This window comes from Crocodylus porosus, unplaced genomic scaffold, assembly GCF_001723895.1.
Source record: "Crocodylus porosus isolate Cpor-Errol unplaced genomic scaffold, CroPor_comp1, whole genome shotgun sequence".
In the NCBI taxonomy this organism is placed as follows: Eukaryota; Metazoa; Chordata; order Crocodylia; family Crocodylidae; genus Crocodylus; species Crocodylus porosus.
Window position 1 is genome coordinate 10754825 of NW_017728924.1, and position 20047 is coordinate 10774871.

At 42.9% G+C, this 20047-nt stretch overlaps 1 protein-coding gene across 2 annotated transcripts in view; it reads right to left on the reverse strand.

The window, feature by feature from the left end:
* Positions 1 to 19579, reverse strand: part of LOC109313653 (SLAIN motif-containing protein-like) — a 36084-nt gene extending 16505 nt beyond the window's left edge. Inside the window, exons 1-2 of one of the 2 annotated variants that reach the window (XM_019540316.1) lie at positions 19496 to 19579; positions 16719 to 17460 (exon numbers count right to left, since the gene is read on the reverse strand). In XM_019540316.1, the coding sequence (XP_019395861.1) occupies positions 16719 to 17449 (731 nt within the window). In that variant the 5' untranslated portion in view covers positions 17450 to 17460; positions 19496 to 19579. The remainder of the gene's footprint in view (positions 1 to 16718; positions 17461 to 19495) is intronic. The other variant, XM_019540317.1, reaches the window with a different exon arrangement.
* Between the last annotated feature and the right edge of the window lie 468 nt (positions 19580 to 20047).

Sequence of the window (20047 nt, forward strand, 5' to 3'; positions counted from 1 at the left end):
AAATCAGCCTGTGCGGGGCCCTTTTAACATTTCATGGGGCCGTGGTACCCTCACAAGGGGGGTGGGGGGTGTCTCTGTGCTTCTTCCACAGTGTGGGGCTAAGCCACCAGCTCCAGACAGGCCCTGTAGGAGGGGCCACAACCACTCTCCACAGCTCCGTGGGTCCCCCTGCTCCCTAGGGACAGGTCTGTGAAGGGGTAAAGCAACATTCTAGGCACATTTTTCTCATGAAAGAGTAAAATTCAGCTTGACAAGGAATACAAGGTATTTGCTTTCAAAAACTAGGAATGGATATAGGTTTTATCTTCAGAAAAGGCCCTACCAATAGACAAATACTTGTTGCTGTTTAGATTTTAAATGTATAAATACGACTAACATTTTATGCTGTCCAAAACTGTCACAAAAAGTCAACATCAATATTTTAACATTTAACAGATCCTTAATCAGTATAAGTATTTAATTTGGAGTTGGGAACACACTTATATCTTATTGACTTGCCTGTAACTATCAACTAGGATCTGATGCTTCTTATAAACAACATCATGATCAATCATTCTTTAAGAGAGGCTGCCCATAACAGCCATAAAATTCCTAATACAGCAAGTGTACTATGTTGTTTAAACATTTAAAGGTTCTCTATTTATACTTATTCTTTATGTTTCCCTGCCATTCTATTGATGTTACTTTAGGAAACTATCAAATATTGTATTCTGCCTGAGAGAATCGAAAAGACCTGGAGTGTTGGGAAAAAATAAGCCCTATATTGGAGTTGGATCTTAAACTATTCACCTTATGAAAAAAAGGAGGTTGAGAAGCAATTTGATCACTGTGTACAGATACACATGGAGAAAATGTCTGACATTTGACAAGGACCCAGAGAGTTGTAGTGAACGGATCAGTGTCATCCTGGGAAGAAGTAGGCAGCTGTGTCCCACAGAAGTCGGTGCTCAGTCCAGTACTTTAACATCTTTATTAACTATTTGGATGTAGAGGTAAAGAGCTCACTGGCCAAGTTCACGGATGGCACCAAGTTACAGGGAAGCAAGGTCACGCTTGAAGATAGGCTACAGTTACAGGCGGGCCTAGACAGGCTAGCAAGTTGGACGGATCAGAACCTGATGAAGTTCAACATTGAGAAATGTAAAGTGCTCCACCTCGGGATGAGCAACCCCCAACACACCTACAGGCTTGACAGCAACAAACTGACTAGGCACCTTGAATGAAAGGGACCTGGGGGTAATAACAGACCACAGTATGAATATGAACTGGCAGTGCGATGCTAGCCAATAAGGCAAATAATATTCTGGCATGCATCAATCAACCCATCTCCAGCAAAGCCAAGGAAGTGATTCTTCCACTCTACTCAGCACTGGTGAGACCCCAGCTGGAGTACTGCATCCAGTTCTGGGCACCTCACTTTAACAAGAACATGGACAAGCTAGAGAGTCCAGGGAAGAGATCAGAATGATCAGAGTCTTACATGGCAAGCCATACAAGGAAAGGCTGAGGGATCTGGGACTCTTCAGCCTGAGGAAAAGCAGGCTCAGATGGGACCTGGTAGCAGTTTACCGCTACCCTAGGGGAGTACATTAATGGCTTGGTAAGCATCTGTTCACCAGGGCACCCAGGGAGAAAACTAGGAGTAATGGCCACAAACTCCTGGAAGACCAATTCAGGCTCAACATTAGGAAAAGCTTCTTCACAGTCAGGGTATCCAGACTGTGAAATAACCTCCCCCAGAGGTGGTCCAATCGCCTTCCCTGGAAATCTTCAAGAGGAGACTAGACAGTCACCTTGCTGGGGTCACCTGACCCCATGTTGTCTTTCCTGCTTGGTGCAGGGGGCTGGACCCAATCTTCCAAGGTCCCTCCCTTCCAGCCTTACAATCTATGACATAAGGCTCAAGGGTTGGAAGCTGAAGTTAGACAAAATTAACCCGAAAATGCACAACTGCCTAACAGTTGGGATAACTAAACACTGGAACAACTCACCAGAGGAAGTAGAAGACCTGCCATAATTTTAGATCTAAAATGATTTTTCCCCCTAAAAGACATTTTTCAGTGCAGCTTTTGAAAGAGTCTTTTCCTTATGATTACAGGGAGTCATGCTGGATGACAGTAGTGATCTTTACAGCATTAGAACTGGTTGAACCACACCAATCCAGGTTCACATCCTGCCTTCACAAGGCCCAAGGAGGACAGGATTGCTAGCACTGCCCTTAACATACTCAACATGCAGCCATGCATTAAGCTAATAAATTATCTTTGTGTCAAGGATCAGCCAGTTGCCTATAGGGATCAGGAAGGACTTTCACATGCACCAGTGCATAATTTGACTGCTAAGGGCTTCCAATTAGGGCCCTGAGTATAGTAGACCACTGATCTATGGCAATATAGAGTATGCCCCCTCAGCTGAGGTCAGGAGGAGGGGATGGAGGGATTCAACTTCTTCTGCAATGTGAATGACTTATGTAATCTGGAGAAATGGTCTAAACTCAATCAGCTGAAATTCAACAAGGACAAGTACTAAGTCCTGCACTTGAGATGGAATAATTGCCTGTACAAATGCAGACTGGGGTAAGATTGGGAAGGTTATGGAACTGCAAAGAAGGACCTGGGAGTTATGGTGGACTATAAACTGAATGAGCCAATAAGGTGCTCTAGTTACAAGTAAAGCCAGCAATACACCCGGTTTCTTATGATCCTATAAGATGTATTAAATCCCTTCTCCTACAATACTCTGATTAGCAGTTTATTCATTAACCTCTTTTTTTTTTTTTTTTTTAGTAATGACACCATTAATTCCTGAAACTAATGTTTAAAGATGAAATTTGCAGAAGTATTCACTCAGTGTGTTACTTGATTTTCAGGTGCCTAATCTGAGGCACTCAATTCCCAACAGGAGCTGAGAATCTGTTGCAGCTGAAGGTAATAAGAAGGCATGAACAACATGCAATCTATGCAGTGCAAGTGATACAGCTAGGGAGCAAGGATTTGTACAGTGCAAAGTTAGAATTATCTGCAGAGTTCTACTCTACCCACTCACCCCTTAAAAAAAGTAAAGGAGTAGCAATGTTTAAAAATGAAAATCTAATATTTTGTATAGTTAAGGAGACTTTGGTCCAGATCCTGCTAAGCATTCAGGCACTTAACTCCCATTGATTTAATCAGAAGTTGTGTCCAAAGTAACGCTGAGAATCTGGGCCTTCATAGGTAACTAGTTCCACTATATTCCTTCCTCCCCTTGTTCTAACCCCTCCCCCACTGTAGATGTTTCATGATGCAGCCAAGAGAAGGCAGTTACAAATATTGAAAAGTTGTTTGAAGGCTTAAAAAAAAGACAAAAGCAAAAATCATATTTTTAAACTGACTTGCTTTCAAATTTGTAAACTTTTACAGTAAAATGTCCAAACATTTAAAATAGAGATTTTTCATAATTTATGTGCAGATCTAAAACAGTAGAGAAACAGAGAGCACATTAAGATTATGGAGATATACAAACACATGAAGCACTAATGCACATCACAGTGAGCATAAGAACATTAGTATCCTCCCTTGAGTTACAGAAAGTCTATACACCAGTTGGGTACAGCAGCAACTAAAAAAAAAAATCAGAATGGAAGAGGAGGAGGTAGTCCTAAATATGAACTTCTGTTCAATACTTATAAGAGGTAGGGGATAAAATATTAGAAATAACTCAAAACACTGTTTGTCCACAAAAACACTTTCAAACTTACATGAGTTACAGTACTTAATGCAACAATAAAGGCTCAACTCAACTACCAGTATCATTATGGAATTAAGGTGTATTCTAATCGCTACTTAGGGTGACACTGAGAACTGGAGAAGATAATGAGAAAACTATACAGACCCGTGTCAGGGATTCACCCCAAAACTGACTTGCATTTGGGGTTCATCATGTGGCAAGCAGGGGTATTCTGTTATATTAAATTTACTCCTGCATTTTATTTGCAACTAGTGTGAAGCATTCAGTTTTGTCATTTTTATTGCCTGTATGTACCTTTGATATAAATGTATTTTTGTGTTTTCATGTTAAAGCTGTAAAATAATCTAGTGAGGTACTTAGCATATACCCAAGAGACATCTAGTTGGCATGCATCTTGGACCAGGCAGGGTAGCAATGATCAGTGTTCATGAAACAATAGCCAATTCCCTTCACAGAAGATCATATTTGCTCCTGAAATAGACTGAAACACTAGCTAAGTAAATGCGCCCAACAAGCTTTTGGAAAAGGAAGTGACACACCTTCAGTCACTCCCACCTGGTAGGGAGGGAGAGCTCATCAGGATAATATTGATTCTTCCCAGAAATGGGAGAGACATGGAAGTTAAAGGCTAGTACCTGAGAAAGAGGGGAGGAATTCAGGAAATCCCTGGGGGGTCACCTGTGGAAGTGGTACAAGAATTTAATCCTGTATTTTCAGAGTAGCATAGCAAAAGTTTTTTGAAATATAACATATTGTTACAGTATTGTGATACTCTCATAAAGGATCCTAGTCAGAAAAAGATGCTGACTTTGATCAGAAAGCCTCACACATAAAAACACACAGGCTAGAATTTCAAATGCCTCAAACGTGTCTCCAAGGCATTAGCTCTGATTAACAGAAGAGTGGTTCTAAACTTTTTTAGACAAGGCACCCCTTGGGGAGGGAGAGGAAGAGTCCCTATCCAGTGCTTCACAGAGTCCTCTTCCCTACCCTGGGAGAAGGAGGAGGAAAGAGGCTCCTCTCGCATGGCACAGAGCCCCTCTCCCCACCCTGTGGGACAACCAACCCAGCATGGCGCCGTTAAGGTGAAGGGGCAGGGAGAAGAGTTAATTCCTCCCTCTGTCCCTTCCCTGCAGCTCCGTCCCATCTACCACTCCAGGGGCCACCACTGCAGCCCCCTCTCCTTTGCTCCCCAGTAGACAGGCTGACCACAGCTGCAATGGAGAAGGAGGGAAGAATTAACCCCCTCCCTGCTCAATTTGCCTTAATGGGGTCATGCCAGCTGGTGTCTCTGGTAGGGCCGGTCCCTTCTCTGGCTACAGAGCAAAGGGGAAGGGGTAGAGCTTCTCTGCGGCCAGAGTAGAGAGCCCGGTCCAGCCCAGAGAGCATGCCAGTATGCTGGGGGTGTCTGGTTTATTTTAAACCAGCAAGGAGTCTGGGACAGACACTCCATACACCGGTTTGAGCCAAATCAGTTAGGTCTGATACTACAGTCAACCAGGTTTATCTCAAACCAGTTTTGGCCATTTTGAAAATGGTTTATGTTCACTGAACATCTGTTCTGTTACAGGTTTAAACAAGTTTCTGATCACTTAAACCAGTTTGTGTGTAATGTCTGTCCCTAGCCTAGGACCTTTTTTACATGTGCAAGTACTACAGTGCCAGGTGCTTTGAAAAGCTCTTGTAGCTGAGACGCATACAGTTGTACAAGTGACAAAAGCAGCAGATCTCCAGCACATCGCGGGACAAAAAGGTATGTGTATAAATTGCCCTACAAGCAGAACTGTTTTAGTCACAGAGTCATCACAGAAAATTAGGGTTGCAAGGAATCTCAAAAGGTCACCTAGTCTAACCCCCTGCAGGGCCACCCCTAATTAGAGTATGGCACTCCCTCCAAATATACCTTCTTAGCAGGGCTAATTACCCCAGACAAAGCACTGCAGGTGCAGACAGAAGTGACATTTTTTCCCAGTCTGGCCCCTGAAAGTGCTCTACAGCAGTGACCAAACAGAAGTACATGGCTGCACAGTGCTTTAAAAGGGCTCAATCCCATGAAGCTCTGAACCCTCACTGCATGAGGATTCAGATGAAGGCACCCCAAAACAGATCATTTCAGTAACTTGCATCTGTGCTGCCTCAGCACAGAATGGCAGGGGGGAAGGGAAGCAGAGGGAGTTCAGTCTGGGGTTTTTCCAGCTGGCACTGGAGAATAGGATGGGTGCATTAGAGCCCCACCTGAGGTAGACGGGCTCTAATCTATGCATGCCACCTTCCAATGCCAATGGGGAAACCCCCAGAACAAGCTGCCTCTGTTCGCTTCCCCCCCTCAGCACCAGGGCTGAGAGGCAGGAGGGAGGAAGAAGGGCTTTCTTAAGAGAGACCAGCTGCAGGCTCACATCCAGCAGTTGGATTCCCCAACCCCCTCAATCTAGTAAGCTCTGAAAAAATATACTGTATAATACAGTATTATACTTAATACAGTATAAAATATTAAAATATACAGTATTAAGAAATGTCATAACTATGCATAAATCTACTTATTTCTCAAAAAGTGTCTTTTGGTTCAACAAATATCAAGTAAGATTCAAGCTTGTATTCTTCATTTGATATAAAAAAAAAAAAGAGTGCTCACTATGCAACCTATTATATACAAAACATTTGCACAGCCAAACTTATAGGAAATTCTTAGCAGAAAATGTATTTAGTTTCCACTTGTTTTTTATACTTTGTTCACTATTTCTCACATACAATATATTGTTTAAAAATACGACATTAGTTAAGAGTCAAGTAGAAGCTTCAGTTGTACACTAACAGGTGAAATGAGATTTGTTTTCTAATGTGAAAAATGTCTTGCCCCAGTTAAAAAAAAAAAATGGTGGTGGGATTCAGGAAGGGGTTTTCATATGCACAAACAGCTGTTTAACTTTTGATATGCATTTTATTTTGCTTTATATTTGCAATTATCTGCCAAAGGAGAATGGGTGAAACTTTTCAGCAGTTCCTGCTATTTAAAATACATTTAAATTAAAAACAAAATAGGAAAACACCCAGTGATAAGTTCCCCTGTAACCTGCACCAATATAAACTGTCCACAAGCTGACACTGTCCTAAACCTGACCTAAAAACATACAGACAACATCTAATTCATTCGGGATAGAAGTAAACAATTGTTTTATCATAAGCCACAGTAAGATCACTAGCTAAACTCTAGGCAAACAGTATATTTGGACAACTAGATCTATAAATACAAAAACAGAGCTTTTTTTCAAATAAAGATTCAAAACTTCATTGAAGTCCGCAATGCAGAATTTGTAATAAAATTAAACTGAAAACAACATACCCGAGTTGTCAAGACATAAGCTTACATTTCCACAGTTCCTTTGCTGAAGTTTATGAGACTGTTAATAGCTAAAACAATACAAGTGTTTCATCTATCCCAATTTAGAAAAATCTATAATATATTGATGCAAGAGGAAAGCAATATAGGGTTCTTTAATTTATAGATATAATTTAGATTTATAAAGCGTATCCTTCTTGAGTGCTTCAGGGGCAGCTAAATGGTTCAGTGAAGTTTATAAATCCAACATGTAAATCTCATGTTTGTGGGGCAGGAACCAAAGCTTACAAAACTGTTTTTGAGTAGTCTCTGTATTCCCACTCAGCTTTTGTGCAACAATTTATTGGTTAGAGCACTATTGCAGGAACTGGGGCCCTGGTTTCTGAGCCCCCTCTTCTGCCTGCAGAGATACACACTCATACCATCCACCCTAAGAGATCACTAACTACAAGTCCAGTAAATGGTTCTGATGAAGCAGGGCTACTGAGCAGCCAAGAAAGCTAGTCACAGGGCCAGAAGAAGATTGAGTTATCTCTGTAGTTTAATAGGACACTCATCTTGAGCAAGGGAAGCTGGGTGTTCAGTCCTGGCTCTCAAAATTAATTTATTTTTTGTCCTATTCCCTGGGCTGCACTTTCCTTAGGAGGTCATTAGACAAGGTTCTACTAGTTTGTCTCTCCTAACTGATTGGAATAAATATCTGAAAGTTTGTAAGATACTAACGAAGTACTACAGGTTTGCATGGTAACATACTGAAAAAAATGCCTCCCATGAGGATTACACAATTTTAAATTAGAAAAGAAACTGTAAGGAATAACCAAAAACATTTGGATAGGACTGTTGTGAAAAAGGCAAGTTATATAAAAAAAAACCCAGAGACAAACTTTTACAGCTCTTGTCCTTCTCACAATAATTCTATCCAAGTATTAGGAAGGTAAGGTAGCAGCCTAGCAAATCATTCAAGCACTAAAAGACAAGGACTCTAACTCTCCCTAAATTTAGAGTTTTTCATGCAGCTTGATAACAGAGGGAAGGAAGCCAACTTCCACGCAAACCAATTACATGTGGCACAAACAGATACAACATTCCGAGTACTGCTTTAAAAAGATTAAAAAACCTAAGCTAGTTTAAAAAACAACAACACAAACTAAGCTATAAAGATCTGAAATTTTCCAAGCTGAAGTCTGTTACACTTGAAAGAGCTACTCATCTAGGAGCATGGTCTATTTGATTAATGCAATAATATATTTGTATTTATATTTATTTATTTAATTAATAAGAAAAGGTTTACAGACAGATCTTGGGCTTCAGTGACTCAATACACTGAGATATCTGCATAGCAGAACCCTTAAAGAAACTGAGATGAAATATAGTATGTAACTTTAATATCCCATGTATTTCTTTCGTTTGTTTGAGCAACCCAGCTGCAAAACTTATTACTTTCATAAGCATTTATGGTTCCAATATCAGCTTTCATTCTCACCTGTCTCAGCCAATCATTACAGAGGCCCCTATTTTGGCAACATTTATAAAGGTGTTCAAAATAGAATTCTAAGTCAAAAAATTTAGTAACTATGCTAAAACTATGCTAAAACAAATCACCATAACATGTAAATTTCTATATCAAAAGACCACAGTTTGGAAAGTTTGTTTCTGCCCATGTTGTTTGAATATATACATTTAGGAATAAAACCTCTTTATTCTTGTAATTTTGTCCAACTTCATTATAGCAAGACTGATAACTAGTAAAAATCATTACAACTCAGCCAAAACTTTAAAGATGTGTTTAACCCTGCTGGGTTTTTGGTTGTAGCCATGTTGGTCTAAGGACATAGGCAGGCATGGTTCTTTGAGTAGATGTGATATCTTTTATTGTGATATCTAATTAAAAAAAAAAAAAAAATCACATCTACTTGGGGAAGCCTGTTTCTTATCTTGACTTAATGATGGTCACCATCACCCTAAGCACTCAGGCAGTACAGAGAAGGAAGTCACCTGATTCAAATGCAGAGCGTCTGAAAACAGACGGACTAGAAACAAGGAACAAGTAAACAATGACCCTGGAACTAGGTAAGGATGGGGAGGAGGGGGCAAGACTGGGATAAGAATCCTCGGGGGTGGAAATTAGGACAAGCCAAGGTTCCAGAAAGAGACAGGGTAGAAGGTATCAAGCTTAGGGAAACAAACTTAAGAGCTTGTGTCAGAGCTTGGAACTGAACACAAGGATTTCTCAGTCACATCAGTTCTCTGCTATCAACAGAACACATTTGGTTCCCGCTGGCAAAGCACACCTCTCACGACATGCTATTGCATGTACCCTAGGATGGGGGTGGACAATTATTTTGGGTGGAGGGCCATTTACCCAGTTTTGGCAGGCTGTCGAGGGCCGCATGGGTAGCCTCACCCTTTGACAGGTGCCCCACCACCTGGTCACCACCTTGGGACCAATGTCCCAGGGCCAGCACTGGTGGGGCCCAGAGTGGGACACAGGCTGGCAAGGGTCTGTGGAGCCAGGCTGGCCTGCACCAGCAGAGGGGCAGGGAGCTGGCCTGGCTCCATAGAGCCCCTGCCAGCTGGGGCCCCGCACTCCTGCCACCCTGCTCTGGGCCCCACACTCCCGCTGGCTCCCTACCCACACACTCCCAGTGCCTCCCAGCCCCACGGGACAGGCAGGAGGCAGCACTCAGCCCCAACCCCCTGCTCGCAAGCTGGTGCTGAGCATGGGGAAAACCAGCCCCTCACCTGCCCCATGGTCAGCGCTCCCTGCTGCAGGTGCTCGCAGCCCATGCGGGGCTGTCTGGAGCAGGCACAAGCAGCTTCAGGCAGGCTGCAGGTGGCTGCAGCATGGGGTGCTGGCCACGGGGCAGGTGAGGGGCTACTTTTCCCCATGCTCAGCACCAGCTTGTAGCCCACCCCACTGTCAGCCTGGAAAGGTGGGGTAGGCGAGAGGCCACTTTTCTCCATGCAGGGAAGGAGCCCAGGGAAAAACTGAGTGCAGGGGGGCAAGTGGCCTCTCCCCAATCCCACGCCCAGTGCCCTATACTGTAGGCGCTCGCAGCCTGCATGGGGCGGTCCGGAGAGGGCACAGGCAGCCCTACATGGGCTCCAAGCAGCTACAGCACAGGGCACCGGGTGTGGAGGGGCTGCTTCCCCCCCATGCTCCTTCCCTGCCCAGGGTCCCCCCACACTTGAGCTTGCCATGCCAGGGCAGCCATGTGCCCCCAGCCCAGAAACTACGGCTGGGGGTCCGGCTGAGGGGCAGGGCCAGGCCAGGTGGGCCCCACTGTTGTGGAAGCCCGCCAGGCTTCCCCTGGGTCCTACTGGCCTTGGTTCCAAGGGCAGAAAAATATTAATTTTCTACATTTTTTTTAGGGCCGGATAGAATGGCCTTGCAGGATGAATCCGGCCTGCAGGCCGCATTTTGCCCACCCCTGCCCTAGGAGACGATAGTCTACTGTTGCTATCAGTTACTCTATCCATGAGCTGAAGTGAAAGAGATCTGTGCAGTGAATCATATGGGTGTCATGATGTTGCTATGGCAGAATTTCTGGTTTAAACTCTCGTATAATTCTCTAGATTTTTAAAAGACTATATTAAAACAATTAAAAGTTCATAAAATTAAGTAATTCTGCTTTTCCTCCATCTTCTTTTCAGTCATCGAAGCATATGCAAAAGTCATTCAATAGATTTAGTGATTCTAAACCAAGGTGCCGCACAGAGTTAACACTGCCAATTGTGCAAATGAGATTCACAAGATAAACCCAGAGGTTCTGGCCGGTTACGATCTTTCTACATTCTCTGTAACAGAAAAATTTCTCTTCTATATTTTTGTAGTTAAAAAAAAAAAAAGCGAAATTTAAGAGCTGGCATTTTGCAACGGGTGCCTTGAGTCTATGAAAGTTGAGAGCCACTGCAATGGATGAAGCACATATCGCCCTACTTATGCACAAGAAATACCAAAGATCAACTATAGCTACCTAGCATTTAAAGCAGCTTTGAGGGTAAATACAACTGTTCACAAGCATAGTACTCCTGTCTACTACTAGCTTAACATAAAACAAAAATAGAAACCGGTTTAGTCTGAGATTAGGTTCTCATACATTTGTTGCAAAGAAAGCAAGCCACCATTAAGAGAAAGAATACAAACACCAGAGTTCATTAAAAATAAATGTAAAAAATCCTTTGTCAAATGTATTTTATTTGATACCAAATATTTCTAGTCCTGCAAGGCTTCCTAACTTGCATGCAGTATCAGATTGTTCATTTGAAAACAAAAAAAACTGAATAGATAAGCGTTCGATTAAAGCTCAAAGACTAGTGCACACATACTTATCCCATTTCAAGAACCTCACCATGCCACTCAGATTTTAAGGTTGAGGAACACAGCGAACTTTTACTTTTTCCTCCCAAATACATTTACCTGGGGGCATATAGTTAGATTCCTAGAGTTGTATTTTCAAACTAGAAAACCACACTCAATCATGATTAGGAATACAGTCCATTCTTTACATTCAGCCACATGAAAAATGTGTATTTTTCTAATGACTGTTTTAAAAAGTAAACTGGATTAAGCTGTTGATCCTGTTTGTAAAGAGACAAATCTGAACTATTCATAATGTGAAATTAGCATCTGAAAAGGAACATTCACCAGTCTTTTACTCTTTATGCATTTTCATGCTACCAACTGGAACCCCAGATTTCATTTTTGATATTTCTTCTACTTGGTACAACGTTTTTTTAATAATTTAAAATGTATTGGTCAACATCAAACTAGGGGTTCCAAGCGACTATTCCCTTGCACACTGTAATAATTTAAACCAGTGATAGCATTTTTAATCCACGCTGCATCCTGACTGGAAGCATTTTACATTCATTCAACTCCGCTTCATGTGACTAAACAAAGAACCCAATTCTGATCTCTTGTTTATATATACTATAAACACAAGTACTATTTTAAATCTGTAATAATTCCACCAAAGCCAGGGGAGTTACACTGGTATGAAAATGAAGGTGACGTCAAAATCAAAGCCAAGACAGAAGATAAACAGAGTTCCAGGTATTACCTGCAAAGGAAGCGCTTAAGGTTGTCTCTTAATCTCGCTATTATCATATTTTAAATGTGATTGAGTTAAACATGATTAAGGGACAGATTTACAAAGTATTTGGGTGCCTAAAGATGCAGGGAAGTATCTAGAGAGATTTGTAGGAGCATATAAGGTTAGAAAAAGCCAAACCACAACAGTGGCACAAACACAATTCCAAAACATTCAACTGAACTGATATGATGATACTCATTTATATAAAAACCTTTTTTCCCCTAGGGTAAATTAACGTTAGTAAATTTTTATTGCAATTTTATATGTGTAGAGCAGGGGTGTTCAACCTTTTTGAATGTGGGGCCAGATCACAAACTTTATCACCCAGGGGGATGGCAAGCCATTTTCAAATACATCACAGGAAGTAGTATAACATCAGGAAGTGATGTCACGTGACTTTTGACACCAGCGAAGTTGCAGGGGTTGACATGGTGCTGGCTGACATGGCATGCATGCCCGAGTTGACATGGTGCTGCAGGAGCCGCTTGGCTACAGCCGGGTTGACCTGGTGCTGGAGAAGCCGTGGGTCCAGGCTGGGGTTAACCTGGGGTCTGCCTGGCCTGCCAGATCTGCACCAGCCAACAGAAGCAGCGGTGGAGCCATGTACACGCTCCTCCCGACCCCAGCAGCACATGAGACGCGGCCCCCTCAGGGCCTCACGCGCGGGCAGCCGGACCCGGAGAGCTGCAGCGCGCAGGGGAAGACTGGCTGGGGGAGCAGGCTCCGCTTTGCTATGGGGCAGGGCAGGGCAGTGGGGCTGGCCTGAAGCAGGCGGGCAGGTGAGGAGGCAGGCGCGGGCCGGCAGGGCCAGTGGCCGCTGCTTGGCCTCCCGTATGGGGCCACTCGGGCAGCACAGGACACTGACACCAGCAACTGCGCATCCCGCAGCCCCAGCCTGGCCCAGCACCCCCAGCTCCATGTGGGAACTTACCTCTGCCCACCACGTGCCTCTGTCCACCACGCATGCGGGCAGGGCATGGGCCATGCTGCAGCTCCCCTGGCCACGAACAGGGGCAAGGGGCAGAGCCAAGGAACAAGCTGTACACGCTGTCCCCAGCTCTTCTAATCAGGCGTGGCTGGAGCAGCCCCATGCCATGCAGCCCTCAGGGCAGCGGCGGCAGGACCCAGCTCACTGATGAGCCCAGCCCCATGGTGGTTAGCAGCTCCCATCCCCTCGCTGCTGGCTGGGGCCTGCTGGCCGGCCGGCCCTGCCCACCTTGCCTTACCGCTGCCCCGCCACCGCTGCTGTGGAACATGGGAGCAGGTGCCTCGGGCCACATAAAATGGCTTGATGGGCCGCGGGCCATACGTTGGACAAGCCTGGTGTACAGGAACTGAGCTTATGTAACAGAGTGCACTGAAAGTTCTCTAAAGTTACTAAAACTACACTAAGTTCACATATTTTCTAAGTTTGCAAGATGCTAAGTGTGGATTTGATAACAAGAAGCCTTTCCAGAAAGATTAGGCATAACATTAGATTAAGAAACAGCCTCCTGAAGCACAGTCCTGAGCAGATGTGGACTTGGAGGTTACACCTGTCAGTAGATAAACTAGTTAATGAGATAACCTGAACGTAATTGGAAATAAGCAAATACAGAGTAAACAAAGAGCCCCATTACTTCATTGGGAAAGAGGGAATTATAAACATTCCTGTTGACTTTGCAGACAAAGATAGATCTGTTAAGAAATTCACAAACAGCACTTTCCCATCATCTCACTACTGGGCAGTAGTTCCCCTGTTTAATAATTCCTTACTTCACAACAGCACTGAAAGAAAAAACTCATTAGTGTTTATAAGGTAGATCCTATGGCAATGGGACTACATATTTATGATGCAGAAAATACTAAAGTACTTATGCACTGCATCATTTCTTTCTCCCCTCAGGTCAGGGACACTCATTAGAAAGCCAGATATTAAGTATGCAAGCTTCAAAGGCATCTGTAATTTGGTTTTTGCTTGAAATTAAGAAATGTTTAATAGAATATTTAAAAGTTTTACTGATCTTGGCAATAAGTCTTTTTACTGTGTACACATGCTGAGGACAAAAATTTTAAAATGTGTGAATGTTTTGAACTTGACCAAGTCAAGCAAACAAAAAAAATAAAAAGGAAAATGGTACTTAGGTGTTACTACAAACAGTTATTTTACTGTAGCTTAGCAGCACTTTATATAAAGTGTAGCTGTTCCTTTACCTTTTCTTTAACAATGCTACCAAGTAAGTGACTCTCTCTTGTTATACTTAGGATTATTTTTCTGTAAAAACTTAAATTAGTAAATTAAAAAGTCTAGCCACCTTTGAGCTAGAGTTGAGGAGAAAGCAAGAGTATATTAACTTGTACATCTCAGTAGAACATTTTGAATGGCTGATACAATGATCCCAGAGTTTTCCGAAGTCAAATGAGCGAACAACTCATTTCTTCAGTAAATCTCAGTTTATAAATGTTAGTGAGAAGTGCTTGGATACCTTATATTTAAATTAAAGTTTTAAATTAGTACTCAAGGTAAGAAGCCAAATAGTCTAATCAAGATCTGTGTCTTAAAATTTGACTTTTGTTAGAAGACACTCATTTTCTTTAAGCTAACGGAATTCCAATTAATTGGCTTTGTGATGTACAGTGAAATTACAGTGCACACAGATTTTTTTTGTGTTATAAAAGTAACTAAATTACTTTAAAGTCCACATCTGAAGGAACTCCTGGTATCAAGAAAACAAAGCTCCAAAAATAGTGGTGCGGCACATCCTCCAGGAGTGGGTGCCAGAACAACTGGAGGCTAAATCCTCTAGGGAGATGCTCTGGCTGCCAGCCTGAGCTCCGCTGCTTTAGGTGACTCCCAACTTCTCCAGCATACCAGGAGCCAAGAGAAGTGGAGAAACGTCTGTTTCCCCAGAGCAGGACATCTTACCCAGCAGCATACACCATGTGCAGGTGTGTATGCAGTGGCAAAAAGCAACTGTGCAAATTTCTGCCAACGCTATTTGCACCATAGAAATTCTATTTGCGCCACAGGAAATGCATGCCCCGCATTTGGGGATGTGCTCAAACGGAGCAGAGGCTAACAGTAAGGAAAGTGGGAAGGGGCTGCCAGGGAAAAAAGCTGAGTGGCAGCAGAAAGCAAAGGGCTACCCAACCCCCGCCCCCAAATTTTTCCCTGCTGTAGCAATGGGAGGAAGACAAATTTAAGGTAAACTGCAAATTAGATTTTACACCTGGAAAACTGTAACAAATGTATACATTTTCCACATAAAGAACCTAATTAATTGGGGGCTGTCTTCTAATCAGGGTCATCTACTATTTGAGTAAATATACTACTTAAATGGCATTTGGCCAAGTAATACTGATTACACATCAAGAAACTTAAACCTATTAATAGAAAAAATACTTCAGAGGGAGACCACCAGTGGAAATAAGAGCCATTATCTTGCAATATCTGCAATCAAGACATTGAAGCATTATGCTAGTAAGTGATAGCATGATGAATATTAAAAATGGAATAAACAGAAGTGTAACTGGATCAAATCCCCTTTACTCCTCAAAGTGGTGGTGACTGATCCCTCTTGTCGGGTCATTTGGAAGGTAATTATTAATCCCCTTCAATTTTCTAAGATGACCTCAGATTTGGACTATAAACTGATGTCATTAAGGCACTGATCTCCCCTCTAGTAACATGCTAAATAAAAAGGTTTCTATAAATTTGTTAAGTTACCTTTAGAAATACAATTCAGTCTAGAATTCATTAATTATCTAAGACTAATCTTGCACTATTTTGGAACTGCATCTTTACTACAGAATTGATGTCTTGCCTGCTTACAGTTGCACAACAGTAATAAGACTACGTTAATTTTACCCAGTACTCTGTGAATTCAGTAGCTGAAGTCTTAAAGTACTAAGCTGAATAGCTTACTTATAAAGGCAAAGCTACTGCAAAAACATTGGCATTACTTCGGAATATCTTTTTGTTAAAGAGAGTTCAATTTTTATTTTGAAAAATTACTGTGAGGCTAAACTGCTAACTTGAGAGTCCAAAGTAACGTCAGATAGGGATTACATGTAATTGGTTTATATTTTCTCTCCAGAGAAAGGAGAGAAGTTTTATTAGGGTAAAAATGTATCTGGGTGTGAATGCCTTGGCTAACAAATGAGGAACAAACACATACACACCTAAAACTAAGATCCTGGAACATTACTTCTTTTTATAGAATGCTCACATATTTGAATTACAAATACAATTAGAAAAAAAAAAAGAAATGTTTCTCCCTTACTTATGCGAAGACCATATTTCTGTCAAGTTTACTATATACATTTCTATGCTTTCTGTCATGATATCAAGAACTAAAACATGGATAAAAGCCTTACAGTTTAGTCTAACAGATCAAGAATAATGAGACTTAATTACACTCATTTCATTCTAGCACAGGATCTGGTAAACAGAAACAGCCAGTGGCAACTGGATTCTTGACCCAGAAGACAGCACATACAGAGACTACCTAATTCCTTTTACTAGTTTTTAACACAGGAGCACCAAACCTTTACAGTATCTGATGTTTTGAGATACATACCAGCAGTCCTCTTCATCATTGCAATTCCCTAGTTCTAGCACTTCCACTTCATCCAGAGCAGTATCATTCAAGAGGTCCCCTAGATCATCACTCTTCTCATTGGGACTCTCTTCACTTGGTTTAACTGCCGCATCAATACTTGTTGTGATCAGGTCTTCCCCAAGCTCCATACTGCTACTCCTATCCATGCTTGAAGGACAGCTAACATTTACATCACCATACTGCATTTCTGTATTATTTGTGTGTTCTGAATTAGCAGACACTTTTTCAGTAGCAGTATTGTTGCAGTACTGCATTTGAGAAATCATGTTTTTCTTTAAACAATTACTCTCTTCCTCCTGTGTTCTTATTTTGTTTAGCTTGCTGTGTAGATCTGCCATTATTTGTAATTCGTGCTTTTCAGTGATAGCGTTGATGCTATTATTAATTTCCATTCCATTTAGACCTGGATCATGGTTCTCCACGCCACTGTCAATCTGGCTCTGAGCATTTGTGCCTAGCACACTTCTACGGCTTCTAGTTCTTAACTGCTGATTTTGGATCTCCAGTCTCCTCACTAGTTCCTGCAGCTTTCGCACCTCCTCCAGCTCTGGACCCACCTGACCAGCACCTGGTTCTGTGTCAGGACCCATAGCAGAATTCTCTGTTGAATCCTGTCCCAGGTCAGGTTCCAGAGCATGATCTTGCTGTATGACAGGGGCACTGCCAGGAACTACCATCTTCAAGAACATACAATTTCACTCTATGAAATAAAAAAGACACGAGATTAAGCGCAAGAGTATGCATACAATTTTAAATAAACCACAGCTTTAGACTGGCACACACACAAACAACCTTTGGCATGTTAAGAGCTTGAACCACGGACAGCAACAATAATCTGAGCTTGAATTTAAAGGGTATGTGCTACTGATTATATGAATCAGTCTGAAAAGTTATAAATGTAAAAAACATATATATGTACACAGCATAATTTTGGCTTTAGAACGTTTTTTGAACTGAAACTCCAGTTATAAACTGTAATGTTAGGTTTATATAACTGGATAAGTTGCGTCACAAGAGATGCAGAAACCACTTATTTCCATTGTATCCTTCAGGCACATAATAAAATTAGCTTTTTTTAAACAAATGATTAATGGAACACTCCCATCTTTGCAAGCCATGTAAAGTGTGCTTCAAGAAGGACGTGGACAAGCTCGAAAGGGTGCAAAGAAAGGCCACCCGTATGATCAAGGGCCTGGGGGATAAGCCTTACAAGGAGAAACTTCAGGATCTGGGTTTGTTCTGTCTGGGTAAAAGAATGCTGAGGGGTGACTTGAGAACCACCTATAAATATGTCAAGGGAGACCAGCAGGATCTGGGAGAGCAATTTTTCAGAAAAGCACTCCCTGGGAGAACAAGGACCAATGGGCACAAGCTAGTTTAGGCTAGACATACAGAAAAACTCTCTCTCTGTATGGGTAACAAGAATCGAGAACACACTCCCAGAAGAGATGGTACAGTCGCCATCCTTGGTGGTGTTCAAGAGGAGGCTGGACAAGCACCTCACTGAGCTAGTTTGAGCCCAATTACTTCATGGCCATGGCAGGGAACTGGACTTGATGATCTTACATGTCTCTTCTTTCTACGATTCTAAGTCTAACCTGTGCACTGGAAGTAGATTAACAGCAGACATGCTTCAGAAAAAGTTCAAACGTTTCTTCTCAAATTGGTTACTCAGTGCAAACATCATGCTAGAAATTAGATTAAACCAGTCTCCTTATATGTGGTTGGGTACAATAGTTCAACTTCCACCTGTTTACATATGACTACATTGAAAAGGCATTGACTGAAGGAAGCCAGGAAACAGAGCAACTGAGCTGCTAATTTCAGACAATGAAAACATTGAAGACTTGGTAAAAGCTTTGGCTCAATTATAAAATTAACACTAGAAGCTCAAAAAAATACCCAGAAAACATTTCTCTGGACTTTGGAAGAAGGTGGTAGATTAGTGGCAATAAGGCTGCAGCAGCAATTATGGTGGAACACATGAGAGTGATTACATGCAACGCTTTCACTGGAATGCTTTTGCTGTTGCAGTTGAAAAAGTTGAGCCAAGATCTCTGCTGCAAACACAGCAAAGAATGAAATATAACAAACCTCAGATTATAGACTGGCATGTTTTAGGAAGAAAATCTCTCTCTGCTCCTCTGGGGTTAAGTGCTCCTGTTTATCTTGTGGCTGTGTTGACCAAAAGAAGGGCGTGTACAGAACCACCTCTCCCAGAGCCCTAAACTGCCCACGTATACAGATTTCTGAAAACGTATGGAGCGATGCTTGAGCAGAATGCACATCTTCCATCATTTCTAGCAGTTTCTCATTTTAAAATTATTCATAACTACTTCACATCTACAATGAAAAAAAATATCCAGGGAAACTGCCCAAGCATATGAAGGAAACAGTGAAGCAGTACCACAAACAAAGTGCTGCCAGATACACAAAGCAAACAAGAAAAAAGAAAAAAAAAAAAGAAAACTCCTTGCAATGTCCTTCAGTTGTCTTATCCGCCACTGCTGGAAGTTTTCTATATAAGCTGCCTTTGGCTGGGAAAACAGGATTTCAAGGTGGTGGTACAAGACCTGGGCACACTTAACTTAACCCACACGTTCATCTTGGGCACCGAAGATTGCAGTTAAGAGTCACTTAAAAAAATCAAAGGGAGAGTGATGCCCACTTTCCAGCCTGGTGCCCACCTGCGTGTGAGTACTACCTTGGGCTTCTTTAAAGTTCCTCTTTTGTACCTGTTAGTTTTTCAGGTGTGCACTGGTCCCTGGTTCAATGTTAGAAACCAATTAGAAAGGGTGCCACACAAAGCAGGGTGCAGCAAGCGCTGGAGCTCACACAGGCAGCACCACCTGCTCAGCCAAGACGCGCCCGAGGGCTTGCCCCCGTCCCCCAGCGGGTCCCGGACAAGGCAGCAGGTGTCCCCGCAATAAGAGGCGTCGCCCACCTGATGCCTCGCCCCGATAAAAACCGGCCCCTTCACAGCTCCCGCGAAATAAAGGGGGCTGGGCAGGAGCCGCGGGGGAAATGCAGCGACTCCCCGCACCTGAGACTGCCGCCATCGGGCCGAGAGAAGCGGCAGCGGCCGCTATTGTGCTGGGCAGCTCCAGCTCCCCCGGCGGGGACGGCGGCGGCCGCCCCACGGGAGGCTCAGGCCGCGGCGGCAGGCCAGCGGGAGCCTCCCCCGCCGCTCCCCGGGGCCGCGAGCGCGGGGGGACGGGACTGAAGTACAAAGACAGGCGAGGAGCCGAACGCGCCCGGCCCGGCCCCGCACCCCCAGCGGCACCCCC